At 39.2% G+C, this 19948-nt stretch overlaps 1 protein-coding gene across 3 annotated transcripts in view; it reads right to left on the bottom strand.

The window, feature by feature from the left end:
* The window catches only part of LOC147014245 (uncharacterized), a 179599-nt gene that overhangs the window by 40411 nt on the left and 119240 nt on the right, over positions 1 to 19948 (bottom strand). For all 3 annotated transcript variants that reach the window (XM_085852020.1, XM_085852021.1, XM_085852019.1), the window contains one exon: positions 8086 to 8301. In XM_085852020.1, the coding sequence (XP_085708146.1) occupies positions 8086 to 8301 (216 nt within the window). The remainder of the gene's footprint in view (positions 1 to 8085; positions 8302 to 19948) is intronic.

Raw genomic sequence — 19948 nt, 5'->3', positions numbered from 1 at the left:
CAATTCTACTTCACAGACGGCGCCGACAACACATACCCAAAACCAAGGAAAACAAATACCCTCAAGAATGAGGCAGGCCTGAGGCCGAGACCGGGTCGGGCCTACCCGTCTGGTGATGAGACGCGGAGCGGCGATGGCCCCGCAACCCGCGGGCCTCGTGGACAGTGCCTGGCAGGGGGTGGGAACGGGGCCCCCTTGGTCGCACTATCTCAGCGCGGGGGGAAACAGGAGGGGGTTGCTGATGCTCGGGGTATAGAGGATCTTTATTATCCCTGGTGTGCGTCTCCACCTCGGCCAGGTCGCGCTGCCGGCCTCCCTCGGGCGTGCAGCTCCTGGCACCGACGCGAGCACCCCCTCGTCCGACTCTCTTCAGCTTCTCCAGCCACTGCAGGCTTCGGGCTCCAGTCTTCCACACTCGTCCCCTCCGTTCCGACTCCTTCTCGTTCTCGACTCCTTCTCGTTCTCGTTCGCGACTCTCTTCTGACTGACGAACACCGTCCTTTTATCCCCCGTAACTTCGCCTTTGACCCCTCCCTTTGACCTTTCACCTCGCTCCCCATTGGCCCGAGAAAAAGTGGGCGTGAAGGCTTTTGATCCACAAATTTGCATATATCGATCGTTCTGGAGGCGGGGCCAAATCGCCCCTCGCTCACCGATTGGACGGCAAAAAGTGGGCGTGTGTCGTTTTTGATCCGTTTTTGAAGCACAAAATCCGTGATTTTGTACACGCTGTTCGACGCGCGTTCTGCATGAGTCCAACACCGGTACCCACAGCGGGGCAAGAACGGTGGCGATGCTACGGTTGTGAGGTGTGCGTGAAGGTCGTGGCGGTTGTGGTGAAGCGGTGGTTGTGGTCGGTGGTTGATGTTGTGGTTGTGATCATGGCGGTTGGTCCAAAATAAAGATAGTAAAAGAAAAACGGCTATCCTGAAGAGTCGCAGCTCGCATAAATGACATGTATTCCCACTCGACAACGGGTTTGGGCCTAACTACACATGCACTTACCGAGATACCTCACCTAAGGGACCTGAATGGTGGTTTGCGAATCTGGTAACCACAACAATATATATATATATATATATATATATATATATATATATATATATATATATATATATATATATATATATATATATCTCTCTCTATATCTCTATATCTCTCTCTATCTCTCTCTATCTCTCTCTATCTCTCTCTATCTCTCTCTATCTCTCTCTGCCATACTTGCTCTACCCCCTCTCAATGCAGTGCAGCACCATCCTCCCACACCTCTCTCATTCATCCTTCCCTTCCCTTTCTCTTCCCTTCTATCTGGTCGTATCTGGACGGTGGATGTGTCTGGCTGGTGTTTCTCTCTGGACGTGCCCGGCGGCGTTCGTCTCCGGGCAGTATTTATCTTATTGTATGCAGAATCATTTTGATGAGACAGTATGAATCGTAATTAACGCTCCACCGGATGTCTGCCTTCCCTTCCACCACCCTTCCTCACTCTCCCCCCCCCTCCTCACTTTTCTCTCTCTTTGTCTCTCACTCTCTCCTCCCCCCCAACCTCTCCTCACTTTTCTCTCTTTTTGTCTCTCACTCTCTCCTTCCCCCCTCCACCCCCCCTCATTTCTATTCCAGTCAGCGAAGCAACGGGTGGTATTTGCTCGTACTAAAGAAGTACAAGGGTGGGACTTTGAGAGTGCAGTTCCCCAGTTTAGGTCATTAGGTCACCAGATGAGAATGTGACACTGGGCACGGAGACTCTGTTAGACCCGGTTGCTGAGCAACCCGTCAGTTTGTGGGTTATCCGTGATCCGTTGGCTTCATGTTCAGAGGTCAGTGAAGCAGGTCCAAGAGACCCCCTCCTGAAACACCCCGTATCAACCTTGAAACCATAACTACGTTAAAATTATGCGTATAACTTATGAAATTCAATTGTTCCGGTTATGAAAGCATAACATATGATGATTGGTTCTCTCCAAGGGCCTCTGCAGACTCTCTCGAAGATAAGTTTCTGGTCGATGTTTATCGCATTTGAACTGTTTCATTTGTTGCTTCCTGTTTACTGTGTGCTCCTAGTTGGGTTTTGTTTCAAAACTTGTGCTAATTACCTCCACCACCGAAGGTGAAGGAGGTTATGTTTTCACCCCTTTATGTCTGTTTGTCTGTGTTCAGGATATCTCAAAAAGTTGACAGATCCGGATGAAATTTTGTGGACAGGTTCAGTGTGTGACAAGGACAAACTAATTAGATTTTGGTGAAGATCAAGATCTGGATCCGACAACTAGAATTTTTAAGTGATTCTTCACCATTGAGAGATGAGGCCAAAAAGGATATACAGGTAGTCGTAGACTTAGACCGCGATCGGTTCCGACCGACCAGTCGTACGTAAGTCGATTTGGTCGTAAGTCGGCCAACCTTTATTTTTACCTTTATTTATAGTGTATAGGCCTATGCAAAAATTACCTCACTGTATGTATATTGTTACGGCTGTGGAAATTCGCAGACCACCATAAAAGACCTTAGATCAGTTATGACGATAAGTATATGTGTAGTTAGGTTTCCCCACCGTTGTTTAGAGGGGATTTCCGTGTTCACCGGGCTGCGATCCTTTGAGATAGCCATTTTTCTTTTCTCTATCATTATTTTGGACCAATCATCCCCCAACAACCAAATCGCCACCACCTCCATCATTCCCAAACAACTACAACTCAAACACCACCACCTTCGACTCTTTACCTCCACAACTCCACCCTGCAAACATCGCTGCACCACCATTCTCAAATGACGCCTGCCAGCAACCAAATCGCCACCACAAACACCCTTCCGTAACCACCGCAGCAAACTCCCACCACCTCCGCCTTTCTACCACACGTCGTACCATGGGCTGTGAATGGGTTCCTTTCGCCTCGAAAAGCGGATCAGGAATGATTCACGCCCCCTTTTCATCCATCCAATGACTGAGCATCAGGTGGTGTAGCCCCGCCTCCGAACCCGCTGTGATCCAGAAATTTGCATGTACGCCCCTCCCCCAGGCTATATAAGCGCGAGCACAGCGCAGCTAGTGGCAGTCTGGAGAACGGCAGGAAAAGTGGGAGCAGCGGAGTGGCAGCAGCAGTGTCGGCAGTCAAGTGGCAGTCAATTCTGGAGTCGGTGGAGTGGCAGTCTGGAGAAGCGGGAGACGGGGCAGTCAAGTCTGCAGTGCGTCGGTGTCGGCAGTCTGGAGAATCGGGAGACGGGGCAGTCAAGTCGAGTGCAGTGTCGGCGGGGCAGTCAAGTCGAGTGCAGTGTCGGCGGGGCAGTCAAGTCGAGTGCAGTGTTGGCGGGGCAGTCAAGTCGAGTGGAGTCGGCGGGGCAGTCAAGTCGGGAGACGGAGCTCGAAGCCGACGGGAAAGGCAGACGGGGAGCGCCGGAGAAAGCTCACCGACCATGCCAGGGGCACGAAGCCAGGTGCAGTTACGCTGACATCGCGGCTTGCCCACCATCGCGCCACGAGGGCGCGGGTAAGACCCTTCGGTCTCGTGGACCTGGCCGCTCATCCAGGTTCCACGCGCATTAGGCCCACGGGCCCAGTCTGACTCCCTTGTCTATGAGGGGGTCTTTTCTTGCTTTTTCTTTGAATGCGTGTTGTGGCGCCGAGTCCCGTAAGTAAAACCGTATAAGTGACTGTACATAATTGCTTATAGACGGTCGTAGCACCTTTTGCTTTGCTTTTGTTCTGTATACGTGCATGTTAGTGTTTTGCATTCCTGACTGCATATGTGCTTGTATAATAAATGTATGAGTGTGCAATAAATGTGCTTGGCGAACTGTTCCCCGTTCCGTTGCATCATTTCCCTTGTTTGAAAGTTCCATCTTGCATCACGGAAGGAATTCGTAGAAGGGTCTAAGCACCCGGTAAATAATCACGTCCGTCGGGGCCGGCGATAACACCGCTCGGTTCTCACTGAAGCACGGAACGGACCGCTTAAGCGGTTCGTGTCCTAGGCCGGCCAGCAGCGAGGTACGATCGCCCGGTTAACTACCCGCGCAGGTACTTAGGTAGGTCGAGTTTGGCGAACAACCCTAACCTGCGCGGGTGGCTGATTGGCACGATTGTGGTGTGGTCGAAAGTCTCACCCGTGACTAGCTCCTGGCGGTAGTTCCACAGAGGGTCACGACTGAATTGTCCGTTCCGGTGGGTGACGCGGTCGCGATTTGAGTTACGTGGCCGATCGCACGCCAGGCGGACCGAAATTCGTAACAATATTATACTGTTTCATGATATAATAATCATCTGTAAGTCATATTTTGTTAACATTTTCTTTGTTCATGTCAAACACTGCACTACGACAGTACAATTGGTTTAATATTTGCAAAAACATACAAAAATACAAAAAATACAAAACATGTTATTGGTCGCTCGTGCTTGGCTGTGGATCGTCGATGTTATCGTTGATGTTATCAGCTGAGGCAGCGCTCGGGGTAGCCGGAGGAGCTGTTTTTTTTTGTAAACATGGTGAGCTTTGGAAGACCACGTTTGAGACCACGCTAACACGCTAGCAATGGCGGGCGCTTGGGCGGAAACTGAGCAGTCTGAGTGGGCGGAGACGCGGAGCAGTCTGGTCGTAAAGTCGTAAAGTTGTCGTGGTCGAACAGTCGTAAGTCGCATAGGTCGTAAGTTGACGACTACCTGTATAGCACAATCTCCCAAAAAGTTGTGGACGGATTCGGATGAAACTTGGTGGACAGGGTTAGGGTGTGACAAGGAATAAATGATTCAATTTTGGTGAAGATCCAGATCCGGATCTGATAATTTCTTAAGTGATTCTTCACCATTAAGAGATAGGGTTAAACCGTTATATAGCACGATATCTCAAAAAGTTGTGGACGGATTCGGATAAAACCTAGTGGACAGGTTGGGTGTTTGACCACGACAAATTGATTCGATTTTGGTAAAGATCCAGATCTGATATTTTTTTTTTATTATTCTTCGCCATTGATTGGGCTAAACTCATATCTAGCACAATATCTCAAAAAGTTGCGGACGAATTTGGATGAAACTTGGTGGACAGGTTGGGTGTGTGATAAGGACGAACTGATTCGATTTTCGTGAAGATCCAGATCCGACTAGAATTTTTAAACGTGATTCTTCACCATTGAGAGATAGGGCTCAAAAACGATAAGTAGCATATTTCAAAAATGTATTGGGCCAGATATGTTCTCGTGGATCAGGCATGACAGGGCAGAGGTATGCACTCCAGAGTGCCCTTCCAGTTTGGTGTGTATTCGTCGGTTTGTCAAATCGGGTTTCCCTGATGCCTACCCGTCTTCCCGTCGATGTGGAAGAGCGTGGTTTTTTAATTTGTATACATTTCACTCAGGCTGACTGGCAAAGACGTCTAGCAGCCATCAAACTTCGAGACTGGTCTCCCATCTCTATTTTCTCCAACATCAACTCATCCTGGGAATTCTTTCAAAGAAATTTCTTCTTTCATGCACATATTTATCCCATCTCATCTTCAGTTGTCATACCTTTCATCCTGCCCATGGAACACTGAAGCTTGTGGGGAGGCACTCGTCCTGAAACAACTTGCCTTTGCCTCATGGAAGGCAATCTCAGTTCCTTCCACAAAGCTCAGAACAAGTGTGTCTACCCTGAGAAGAGCCAGGAAACAACCTCTTTCCAAGCTCAAATCTGAACTCTCAAACCTGTCTCCCTCCTCCAAATCCTGGTGGCATCTAATTAAGTCTGTTTCTGGTGTATGTTCCACCTTCATCCCCTCCCTTACCTCAAATGACCACACAGCTGACTGCACATGAAAAGGCTGAATGCCTAAGCTCCGTGTTTGCTTCTAAATTTTGTGTCCCAAACTGTTCACTTTCTGTACCCACCATACCCAGTCGCACACAGCTGATCTTGGACTCTGTGTCCTTTTCTTCTGACAAGGTGGAGATTTTTCTGTCAAATCTCGACTGATTCTGCAACCGGTCCAGACGGCATCAGCCCACGTGTCCTAAAAACCTGATCCTCTGCTCTTGCTCACCCTCTCTCTGTTTTATTCACCCTCTCATTTACTCAAGGTCATCTGCCATCTGCTTGAAAATAAGCTATCATTTCTGCTCTGCATAAAAAAGGTGCAAAAACAGATCCTTGCAACTACAGACCAATCAGCCTTCTCCCAATCATCAGCAAGGTTATGGAATCCATCATCACTTCCAACATTAAATCTTTCCCCTTGTCCAATGGCTTGTTTTCTGATCATCAATTTGGTTTCAAACCAGGTCACTACCCTGGACTTGCAGCTCCTGCTTTCCCAAACAATAGACGGAGGTCCTCAATGCCAGACATGAGATCAGAGCCATCTCCCGAGACATAATGCATGCTTGCAAAACGATCCGGCACCCTGCCCTGCTCACCAAACTCTCTTCCTATAGTATGCAAGGCAATCTCTCCACTCATGGCTCACATACTTCCTCTCCTATCGGTCAATGTGTGACCCTTAATGGAGTTCTCATCCCCACTTCTTGTCTCGGCTGGAGTTCTTCAAGGCAATGTTGTGGGCCCTATGCTTTTTCTGGTTTTCATCAATGATCTCTCCCACTCCCAGAAAAACCCTCTTGATCTCTTTGCTGACGACTCCACCCTCTGCCGTACCATGTTATCCCTTAGATCGGCAAGCAGCAGCAGCTTCACTCTGCAGATCTGGATAAAATCACAAGCTGGTCCAACACATGGAACATGTCTTGCAATTCTGACAAATCTCTCACTCTCACTCTGGACTCTGTGAAAGGACTGTCTGGAAACTACCACTCCCCCCCACCCAATCTACTTTCTCAACAATGCTCTTGAAGAAGTCCTTTCATTACAACTTTTGGGCCTCACTATCAGATAAGATCTTTCTTGGGAGAGCCACATTTCCAAGCTGGCCTCCAAAGCCAGTCGACAACCAGGCATCCTCCATCGTGCAAAATCCTTCCTTGGCACACCTGAGCTCCTGACCACACACAAAGCTTTCATCCGCACCCTGGAATACTGCTCTCCCTTCTGGGCTGGGGCTTCTGCCTCTCACCTTTCTCGGCTTCACGCTGTGGAAATCAAAGCATTTAGGATCACTGGAAGGCATTTAGGCTGTGGAAACCAACTTCCACACTCAAGTCAATCCCACTCTTCCGTCCAAGTCTTCAAAACACCTCTTCATCTCTCGTCTTCCCCCATCCAAAACCATGATCTTTTCTACCCCCGTTAATCCACCCCAAACCCACGTTATTCAAATTTCCTGCTTTCCTTCCTGAAAGTCCCTGTAGTGTTCATCTTGTTTCCCCATGTACCCTGCCCCATACCACAGATCTCCTAATGTCTCTGTTTACCACTGTTTTATGTTTCCCTCTCCCACCTCTCATTATACATTCTGTGTGTTCGCTTTTATACGAGCCTTGGCATTATATAAATAAAGAAAGAAAAATAAATTGTCGTCTTTTATGATCCCGTACTTTTTTTATATGTTTTCCTTTAAAAAGATGTCATGATACAATTTGCAATTGTTGCCGAAGTTGAAATAATCCAAGTCAAATGACATTTAAATAATCACAAGATCATCTTATCAGCTTGGGATGTGCACGAGGTTACCGATGAAGGACCAAGTTTCCCCAATTCGGCATGAATGTTCATGCTTTAAATAAAGTTGTGCTTCCCAAGATCCCACGCCGATGCTGGTAGGACTGGTGTTTGCCACTTGGACATGGTTTGTGTGCTCTGTGCTGTCTGGAGTGTGGACAGTCCCTTTAACCCATAATGGAGAATGGTATGTGATCCGGCGGCTGTGAGCTTTGGTGTGCAGCACATGTGCACAAAACCGTATATGTCGTCATTCACCAAATTGCGTATACCAACGACTGAAAATCATTTTCCATTTATTTTTAACCCCGTTTTAATTGGATGCTTATTCAGTGATTATTTTCCGACCATTGTCAACAAGTTATAAACTCAAGTTGCGTGTAAGTTGCAAACAAGTTGCAAGTCCCCAGACACAAGGTCCCAAGTCTGAGTCTCAAGTCAATTTCATCAAGTCAAAGTCAAGTCCCAAATTTTGCAACTATACAACAGGGGTCTATCAAACATACCACAGGTGTCTGAAAGCAAGGAGGCCAGACTGGGGCAGGCAGGGGAGTCCCGTACAGGGGGTACTGCGGAGGGGGAACAGGGGCCTGCTGTCCAAACATAGGCTGCATAAACACTGGGGCTACGCCCTGCTGCAGAGGAATTCCAGGATCTGGTGTTGCCACGGGAGGCTTGGACAGGAAGGGGTTAACAGCCAAAGGTTTCGTCTTCATTCGAGCCTGTGGAGTTGAAAAAAGAAGAAAAAGAATGTGGGGGAATTAAGTTATACATGCACACCTTCGAGTGCATGTCAGTAGAGGATAAATGGGGTTCTGAGGCAGCCATTCAAATGAATGGGGGAAAAGGGAAAAAACTTTCTGACTCAAGTCCCAAAATCCCAAAATAGGAGACTGATTTTCTCCCCCTCCCATACAAGCAAATGTAAAATTGAGACTTACTGATTAAAGCACTTCTTCCCTTTAATATTTTCATTCCACTCAAAGAGCGAACCAATGAATATTTGTCCATGTTCTACTTTGGGGAATAACTTAATTTTCTTCTTACATTCATCACCATCGAGTATATTCACAAAGATTACTTTGGAACTTGGTTCATGGTTTAAGTGCCTTTGTTGAGCAGAAATGAAATGATAAACTTCTCTCAATGCTCTTATTTGACGACCTCCTGAGCCACATGTCATTTTGCAGTAAATTGCAGTAAATTGCAGTAAATTGTTTTTCCATTGTTCAATTGATAACCATCAAAGTTTTCAGTCCATTCAAGGATATTTTTTTTTCTTTACATCCTCCAACTTATTTGAAATTAAATTTATCCGCTTATTTGTTTTATCTACTTTTACCCCGGTTATTTCTTCAATAAGACTTATTTGATATTTCTCACATTCTTTATGTTTCCCATTTAAATACCAAGGCTGATTACATCTCCACTCTTTGGTTTGGTTATTGCTTGGTTCTATCATTTATCAGTAAAAAGATGGCGGTAGCCTGTAAACATTCCCAACCCAATATCTTAATACTTGTACAGTACTTATATCCAAAAGGGAGACTATCGATTCCATTCTCGAAAATATATCTTTTATCATCAAAAGGTCCGAATGCATTCTTATTTATCTCTTCTGTATATAATTTCTTATTGTATTCATTTTTCTGTACTCTTCCTTCTTTCAGGTTAAACAGTTGTAATAATGTTTAAAGTTTATTGTTTCCTTTATTCCCTTTAGCTTCTTATCACATATTTCAATGTTATTATTATCAATATACGTAAAAGCATAAGACTTTGATCTCAATCCTATAAATTCACTCATGACCTTTCCACCCAATTCATCTTTAAACTTACCAATAACCTTTTTATTCTTTGATGAAAACAACACATCACCTGACTTATAATTACTTGTATCACATATATGTATATATATATATATATATATATATATATATATATATATATATTCAATCATATCCTCCTACACATCACTTTTCTTAATTTCTAATATAAAACTATTTGTATCCATATACAACAATGACACATTATCCTTATACTTTGATTATAAATTACTCGTACGTGCCCATACGTGCGTGCCCGTATGTGCAAGAAAAAAACAAACAAAAAAAAATTCAAAACCACTTGCCAGAAACAAACACACAGGCCGTTCCTTCGCTCTCGCATGCCCGTACGTGCATGGCCGTACTTGCGTGACTGTACGTGGAAACCAAAAAAAAACAAAAAACTTTCAAACAACTACACAGGCCGTTCCTTCACTGTCATAAATGAGGACTGGATTGGGGCATTGTGTTTAAGAAAATCGAGAAAGAAATACAGTAAGTCGATAAATCGAGAAAAAAATCGAGAAATAATACAGTAAGTCGTCACTATCCGGAAGTCCGGAAGTTAAGTCCTCACTGTCCGGAAGTTCGCATATCGCAGTTACAATTATTCGCACTTTAGTTTTAATGGCCAATTATTCAATCAGCACCAACGTATTTTGCCTTTTCGCAATGTCATCGCAAGGAAAAACACAAAGAGAAGAGAAGAGAAAAAAAAATACCTTCAAACAACCACAGACCGTTCCTTCGCTCTCGTAAACGACGACTGCATTGGGGCATTGTGTTTATCTATAAATGCGCATAAGAAATCGAGAAATGATTAGAATACACTAAGTCATCACTATCCGGAAGTCCGTACGTTGTAACCCGTAATGGGGAACGCGGCTGAGGTTCTCTTCCCGATCGGCCATGCCTACGCAGCAACGTGTCCTGTCATTGGTTGGTAAATAAATGGCCGCAGCAACGTGTCTCGTCATTGGTTGGTAAATAAATGGCCATAACTTGGGAAGCACTTGTCCGATTAATATCAAACCTTGAAAAGGCACATACTCAGGTCCCCAGCAATATACCTGGCAAGTTTCAATTAGATCGGACCAGTGGTTGTTGAGAAACAGCGGTTGCAGACACACACACACACACACACACACACACACACACACACACACACACACACACACACACACACACACACACACACACACACACACACACACACACACACACACACACACACACACACACACACACACCTGGAATTATAGATAGATTATAGTAATAGTCATACATTAACGACTTTGACAAGTCAAGAATTGATGTTCCTATATAAATAGGTTTATCCATTTCAATACTCTCTTTTTTCAAATGAATAGCAGAAAAGTGCTCTGAAAACACCTCCGCTCGTTCAAAACTTGGTCTATTAATTAACTTTGAAGCCTGTTTCCAAGATGTAGCAAGTCTTATGTTTTGTCGATTCCGAACATTTTCCACAGTCTTTCCAATACAGCATTATTCATTAATTTATAAAAGTCCTTCTCAAAATCTGTTTTTGCTTCTGTTCTCCTTTTTATATTAAAATCAATATACTTCTTCAACCAATGACTTTGTTTAAATTTCAAAATCCAATGAAGTTTCCTTACTCTCAACCCAGCAGATAAATATTGTCTCAAGTTCCTTTGATGCAAAACATAACTTTCTTTATCATTTAATGTAGTAAGTAGTTTTTCTGGAGATTTACCTTTTATATTGAATGACTGTTGGTAATCACTTAACCATTATTTTCTTGGACTTTCTTTATCAGGGGCATTAGGTAGGTCTTTATGTTTGTGATGAAGTTCTTCTGGATATTTTAAATCAACCTCAAAATAATATCCAACTTCAGCTTCATCCAATCCTTTTCAGAGGAAACAACAATGTCTTGTAAAACTTTTTCATAATAAAACTTTCCAGAAGGTAAAGATTGAGACATAGCCCACCCATACAAATTGTTAGTATCATAATACATCAGGTAAGAGTTGTCCTCATTCTTATTATAATCAGGAAGATATTTGTTATTTGCTTTAGCATATCTCTTGGAACATACTTGAGATATTCCTCCTCTTTTAGCCTCCTCTATCATTAAAAGCATATCGATATCACTGATTAATTCCAAATTTTGTTTTGTCATTTTTAACATAGCACTCCAAGCCAAACCCAGGGCTGTGTAATAGTGAACGGGGTCTAATCCATAAGAATTTTTATTATGACAGACTGTTCTAAAAGTTTCAAACACATCAGCCAATAACAATATATCAATTTTAAGATACAGATCATGATATTCTCCAAGATTCTTTATATTAAACTTCTCCCAAACCTTTTTAGCTTGTGTATAATCTCTATCGGAAATATGAGTTTTATTTAACTTACCATAGAAACTTTCCCTTGAAGGAAGTTGTGTTTCTTTAAACTTCTCAAATGACTACACATAGTCATACGGATATATTCCCTTTTGTGATAAGAGATCAATCTCTTCTTGATTTGAGAAATGTGATTTAAGGTTCGGTAAGTTTTTAATATTTGTTGCTAAGTTAGATAATGGACTTGCCATAAACTTGTGTGTCAAGAAATCTGATATGGGTTATGGTGGATGTATGAATTGTTTTTGTGAATGAGATGTATTTTGATGTGTGTTAGTAATGGCAGAAATATCTCCAGATGTCTTTGAAAGTCCATTGATAAATAGATGTGTGTCATAGTGAGCGTTGTTGTGAAGAAAGACAGGAATGAAGTTTGGGGGCTTGTAATTAAGATTACAACGGGAATGAGCTGGACCTCTATATTTACCAGTAAGATGACAGTGATCCCTAACCTTGACCTCTCCATCAATTTTTTCCTCACAAATATGAGATACTGTTCTTTCTAAATTCCTATTTCTCTCCCTTTGTTCATGACATTGGTTTTTAGGTTTTAACCATTATTTCTCTCAGTCTTTCACAGTCTTTTTCCAATTGTCTTACAAACTCCTCTGAGGCATCTTCTCCTCTATAAAGTTCTAACTTATTGTATTCATCACCAACAGATGATTTGATATAATAACAGAAACCACAAGGAGTATGTTTTTGATATTTATTTGTGTATGATTTATTTGGATTTGGAGAAACAGTATCTATCTTTCCAAGGATACTTTCAAAATCAGCATATAATCACAAACAGATGTTTTATAGATTTGTTAAAATCTTTAAATATGTTTGAATCTGCTTTTGGTAAATTGATTACGGTTGATTTATAATTATTACAATATTTTGAATGTTGATTTAATCGTTCTTTTGGATGAAAGGAGTCGAAACATCTCTTACAAGGATATGTTTTATATTTTCTCTTGTATAGTTGTGATTTGGTTAATCTTGATAAATTTTTGATGAAAGCATAATGTGATTTTTCCTTTGAAGTAAAGTAGAGAAGGTCAATGTTATATATATATATATATTTTTTCATTTTTTTTTTCATTTTTCATCATTTTTATAATTGTTTGAAATTTTTAATATCTGAACTTTGTTTGTATCCGTTAATCCATATACATTAACAGATAGATTTTTCATTTTCTCAAATTTATGAATATCTCTCAATGACATTGGAAACTTTAAATCTTTAACATTTAATGTATTCTCGCATTTCTTATAATGTTCAAACCCTTTCAGGATTCGATTGTGGAGGATGTAAGTGAGTAAGAACAGACCATAGAAAACATTTATTGTCTTTGTTTTGAATATTAACAACCGCTTTCTTAAGTTTTATCTCTTTTGGTAAATCAATATAAGAAGAAGCTTGAAGAGGATCTGATTTTAAGATGTGTATATCTAAAAAGATTATTTTTGTAAGAGCAAATCCACTACCTACTACAGTGTTATCAACATCTTGTTCTTGTCTCTGGAGTTCATTGTAAACATCACATCTTACAAAATCTTGAAATGATGAGATAAAGTGAGGGTTTGTCCTCATATAGGGAGTGGTTTCATCACCTACTCTTACCATATTCAATTTTACTCCCATATAAAACTTAAAAGTTTTCATTTCACTTAATGTGTTTTTAATTATCGTTTCAATACTTTGTTTAACCATATCAACAGCTTCAATGATTGAAGATTGTCCAGGGTCTTGAAAGCGAAACAATCTTATTGTTATATGTCCTTTAAATGCCCCATCAGTGTTTTCAATGGAGAATTTAGTGGCACCTTCCCTTTCTTCATTGTTCTTGTGTTTGCATGATTGAAGGTGTTTATTATAATTTTTTAAAGAATATCATTATCACATCTATCACAATGTTTCGTTTCTTGGTCAAGTGGGGATATTTGTCTGAAAAGATTGAATGCGTGTTTGTTGGTTTGAAGGTGTTTCTTATAACATTTATATTCATGATTACAAACATCGCAGTACGTTGTATTCACCATATTTATATAATAAAACTTTGCTTAAAATAAAATTTTCTTGATGAAAATTTCGTTTAATTTATAGGTGAATCTGTGCTTAAAATATTTTATCCTCCAACTTTTTTTACTTAAATAAAATGTATCAAGACACAAAAAACAAGTTTCAATCAATCTCTTCATTTGTAAAAGATACTGAGAAACATGTCGAGGAAGTAAAATTGAATAAAGATAAATATAACAACTATTGGATAAAAACAATTATGGTGAATAATATGAGTTCTTCAATTTCCTTCAGTGGAAGGGCTTTTAGTATATCTGGAAGAACATCAATTAAAGTAGCTCCAACAAAAGTTTTTCCTCTCCTTCTGGAGAGGAGAGGATTATTTTTCCTCTCCTTCTCCTTCTCTATTCAAAACTAGAAAAAGCAATGAAACAAAAAAAAGTATCAAAAAAGAAAAACCTTATGGATGAAGCTTCAGAAAGAAAAGATAAGACCATCTGTAATATGCAAGGAGAAATTTGTATTTTTTTCAACAACCCGAAAGATGTAAATCCTGATGAAATAAAGAATGTTAATATATCAGGTGAAATGACATTTCATTCAATAGTAGTTAAGGATCATTTTAAAATTACCTTTAATATAAAAAAAATGTAGTAGTTGAATCTGTTCATGAAAAAAAGTATATAGATATAGATGGTAATGTTTTTTTTCTACTAATTAAATACGAGTTATTATTCAACTGAAGATTATGAGAGTGATGATAGTATCTCTGTTGGAACAGAAGACAGTTATGATAGAGAGTTTGTGTTCAAACGATAGTCATGAAAGTAGTTTTATAGATGATTGTGAAAGCACCAATGAAAGTACCGAAGATGATACCGAAGATGAATTTTAGTTTTAGAAAAGTTTTACTTTATAAATATGAATAGTATACGAGATCTTGAGCCCCTTGAATTCCCTGATTCTCCATATGATAAATTTGAGAAATATCCTACATGTGATAGAGTGGAATTAAACACAGAGTCAAAAGCCTATAAACAATGTATATTCTGTGATTATCTTCTCATTAATGATAATAAAAAATATAAAAAGGAAAATTATTCTTTTAGATTTACACCCAAAATGAATTACTTTACAAGATTGATTAGAGAAATTAATGTAAAGTATGAGGGTGACAACACACATTTCCTTACAATGGAAGAAACTGAACGTATTAGAGAAATGTTCAAAGGACTTGTTGTATATTATTCACGATTGCCATTTTCAGGGAAATATCAACACAAGATATTGTGGATATAAAATAATGGATTATCTTGAAATTAAACCCGAACTTAGGATAAAATATAGTTTCTAAAAAAGCCAATAATAAATTAAATAACCTGTTTTCCAAATATATAAATGAATGATTATTTACTCATTTGGGAAAATAAGATAAAATTTAACAACCATAAAAATCTTCCAAATTCATAAAGATGTCTCATAGTTGGTTCAAGCGGGTGTGGCATTGAACAAGCATTGTTCTGGCAAAATGACCATTCAAAGGCCCCTTGCTCATACACGGGTTAACCGATTCGATTGCAATTTCGTAAGTACTTAGTACTAGATTAACTCAGATCAGGGGTCAAAGGTCATCGGATGCTCGGCGACCCATGGCCGCCTACCGGCTTGTATTTATCTTAGTCAATCATACTTTCAACTCCCTCGTCGCTCAATAAGAAACAATGCTAATACTTTTATTTTATTCAAGTTAAATTCAATAGATTTAAACAATTTTTGAGAGACAATTGTTCTACATTATGTAGTAAAAAGGAATTTGGGGATTATATGAAGCACATGACTGAAAAACATAAATATATTGTTGTGAAACAAGATGAGATATGAAGGGATATATTTTTTATTTTAAAAACAATTACATATATAAATGACAACTATTATTATAAATCTTGGGGGTAAATCTGTTTCTGGAAAAAAACTTTCATAAATCAAGGGTCTTGTGTAGTACAAATGAGAATATTGTAAATTTGCTTAAAAAGCACCATGTCGTTCGTATCGTATAAACAACTAGAGCAATAAGACCTGGAGAAGTAGAAGGTGAAGATTATTACTATATTTCAGAAGAGGAACATATGCGATTGAGGACTGAAGGACAAAAATTTGAGGAGCTTTCTCTTGGTACAACAAAATATTCACATTGTAAGAGTGAGTTAAAGAAACTAAAATCTGGTGGTCTTGGGATATTAGAAAATAATCCAGAAGGAATGAGACAAATTATTAAACATCTGAGTGGTAATGGGGTTAAGATTTTATCATTCGGTTTTGATATTGATGAAGAAACTCAACGCAAACGTATGAAAAGCAGAGATACAAGTATTAGTGAAAAAGAAATTACAACTCATATTAATGTTAATGAAGAATTTGATAAAATATTGAAAGAAAAGGATTTATTTGAACACATCTACTTTAATGATGAAGAAAAGGAAAATTTCCCTGTTGATCTTTACAATTCATTCAATATTTTCCAATAAATAAATGGATGTGAAAGAAAGAGCAAGAAGTTTTAAGGAAAATGAATAGTTGGTTTCAAAAGTTGTAAAACAACAGGAAGAGATAAAGATAAGAAGAAATGCAGACAGAAACTAATGGGTGAAGAAGCATTTGAAAGAAAACAAGAGAAATTTTTAAAACCATTTTAAAAAACTTCCCAAAAAAATTATAGATGCTTCCACAGTTCCCACAATAGAATATACTCCTAAAAATCTTCAAATGTTAAAATATTTCAGTCAAATGACAGAGGAAAAATTTGAACATATAGGAGAATTTGAATATGATGATGAAGGATTATTTCAACAACTGGAAGTGATTAATCAACCCTCTAATTATGTTGTGAATGCTATCCAAAACAATGAATATTCAACAGATTCAAAAACCATAGCAGGTCTCATTCCACAGAACAACCAGCAATATTCTATCTTGTTCAAGAAAAGGGATTGATATTTAATGATGAATTAAGGTTCTTGAGTTCTGCTACTACACAAAGGGAATAAGAGTTCTGCTACTTCTGCTACTACAGGAATGTATAATGATGATACAAAAGCAGGTAATAGTTTTACTGTGGCATTTTCTCTTAAAGGTATATTTGGATTTTGTGATCATGATAAAGTTCTGTATGGTCTTAAAATTAGATTTCAACTGCAAAGGAATGATAATGAAAATAGATTGCTTTTTGGGGTGGCTCATGCTTTTGCTGCTCAGAATAAATTTCTAATTGATGAAATTAGTTGGTATATGAGTGAGTATACTCCTAATCTTAAAACAGAAGAGATGTTGAATAGAAGACAACTCAAAGAAGCCACTTAATGTATCATACCATAAAAAGATGCAAACACGTTAAACTGAACCAAACCACTTACATGTGGAATTTGGGTGTTCTGGAAGGAAAGCCACGATATCTGTGACTCATTAAAAAAAAAAAAATCAGATGGTGATACTGCTACTGATAAGAATAATGCATTGAGTGATGATGCTAAGGTGAAACAACTTCGCGTTTCTCGAGATCAGTGTTTCTCAACCTTTTTGTCCCATGCCCCACTTTGATTTTCAAAAAAATCGTACGCCCCACAATGATTGGAGACACACTACATATGTATTCAAAAGGCTTTATTAAAACTTTATTGCAAATTTTATTCAATTGCTTCTCACTTCAATGGGAGCGCCCTGCCATTGACACTGGCTGCAGATTTGTTTGATTCGAGGAACCAATTTTGTCAGTTTCAGCCTTAAATCACCACGTTTCGTGATTTCCAGTCGATTTCTCTTCGCTTGCAGCAAATCGGTAACAACACTAAATCCACATTCGACTAAATAAGATGATGGAAAATTTATCAATACTTCCCTTGCCAAAGTAGTCGAGTTTGGGTATTTCTTTTCGCTCTCCTCAGACAGCCACATCATGGTTCCTTTGATCTTGAAAAGTGTTTTGAATCCTCATGCCCCACCAAAATATTGCCACCCCCTCCACTGGTGGGGCGTGCACCCCACCTTGAGATATACTGCTCGAGATGGAACATTTTACCCACGAGATAGATTGGATATTAATTGGGGAAAAAATGATTATGCTGAAGCATACAAGTCTTACCAAAAGGTGTTTGAAAGCAATGGAAATAAAGAACCTATTTTGGATATGACAGCATTAAAAAGTCTGTATACAATCGATGCGATTGACCCAAGTGCTCAAAAGGAAACTGTAAAGTCTAAATCGAGTGGATACTTCCCTATACATTGAAAGAGGAGAGAGGGTGAAGAAGTTGAGACATATTGTTTGCTTTTGGAAGAAACAGAATTACAGATTAATACAGATAATGGTGTTATGATTAGTCTCACATAATTTTTTTGATAAATAAATGAGTAGTAAAGTGCCAACTGGGGTATATGTTCATCAAATCAATCTTCATAAACTATCCTCTTGTATTCAAAATAAAAAGCCTTGTGTGATTAACGTTAATACAATTCAGAGAAAAGGAGCGACAATAATTGATGTTTTGCTCACAAGAGAACAGGTGAAAATCTTGAACGATACTGGCTCACATAAAATTAAAATGTCAAAACCAATGTTGAAGAAATATTCAATAATAGAGACGAGTGGAGGATTTCTCCCATTTCTAATTCCTTTATTTGCTGGTTTAAGTGCGGCTGGAGCATACAGGGTGGTATTTCAGCAGCGGTGAAAACTGCCAACGAAAGTAAGGCTCAACTCCGGGCTCAAAAAGAGTTGGAAAGACATAACAGAGTGTTGGAGAAACAAATTCGTGGAAGTGGTGTAATTGTAGATTTTGCTGAAAAACTTCAAAGTCTACCTGATAAAGCGAGATTGTTAGTTGGAGATATGCTTTCTTCTATCGCACAAGCAGGTGTAAAATTAACTAAAAGGGGGAATGGATTATATCTTTTTCATAAATAAATGAGCATCGGTGAGTGGTTTAAAGAATTTGGAAAGAATACATCAAATTTAGAACTTATAAAATATTGTAAGAAATTAAAAATTCATAATGTGGTTATTTGTATGAGAGCTGAATTAACAAACATGTCTAAACATACAAAGAATGTTATCATGAACTTAGTAGATAATAATGGGAACGGTTCTCATTGGGTTTGTGTTATTAATAGTCAAGAAAAATATTGTTTCAATACTTTTGGTCTTCCACCACCTGTTGAAGTAATAAAATTCTTGCAGAATGATGTTTATCAAACATTTCAAGTCCAATAATTAAATTCCAAGTGTTGTGGTCAATTATGTCTATACGTGTTATTTCAACTCAACAAAAATAAATTGGTTAATGACATTATTTTTAATCTAATATAAATGACATGTTGGTGAAGATGGTTCTATCTTTGGTGTATCCCAAGAACTGAATATTGATTTATCAAATTATTACACAAAGGCACAGGCTGAACGAGAGAAATATAGTATAGAAAAAAATATTAATACTAAAAATGCTTATAAATTAATAAATTATCCAAGCCTGACTGACACGAATGACTTGGTGAGATTAAGTGATTTATCACAATATATATCCTTGAATAAAACGGCTGTGTATTCCAAAGATACAGAAATAAAATTTTATAAAGAAGGGCGTATCGTTTGTACGAGAATAGAACAATGGGGATATGATATGAACGATTTAGGGTATAATTGGTCATTTAAAATTAACCTAGAATACCTGGAACAATTAAATCAGTCTCGTAAGGAAGAATATTATCCACTTGGTGCCGAGAATGAGTTTTGTGGAAGCACGATTAGCAAACAACAAATAAAAGAATTTAATAAGGGTAAAATCAATAATGGTTTTGCCATAGTTTATATTGTTATGAATTTGGAAGCTTACTGCACACAACAGCCAGGTCCTAGAGATCAGTTGTATCGGTATGTGTTTCTAGTTAGGGTCCCGTCCCTAGTCTAATGGGAATTAAGTGTACGTGCACTGTGGATTATTTTATCGATAGGATTTTTACATCACCTACAACAACAACAAAAACAACAACTCTGCTCTCGGCATTCTCCCCGCACTCACTGGCATGTCTGGAATTCCATGCCCCAGGCGGTGTGCGTTTCGGTGTGGATTTCGCACTGTATATGGTCACA

Source organism: Eptatretus burgeri, chromosome 13 (genome assembly GCF_056783735.1).
Source record: "Eptatretus burgeri isolate ZD-2024b chromosome 13, Ebu_testis_v1, whole genome shotgun sequence".
Taxonomy (NCBI): Eukaryota; Metazoa; Chordata; class Myxini; order Myxiniformes; family Myxinidae; genus Eptatretus; species Eptatretus burgeri.
Note: the sequence above shows the minus strand (reverse complement) of the source record. Positions and strands in the feature narration are given on the sequence as shown.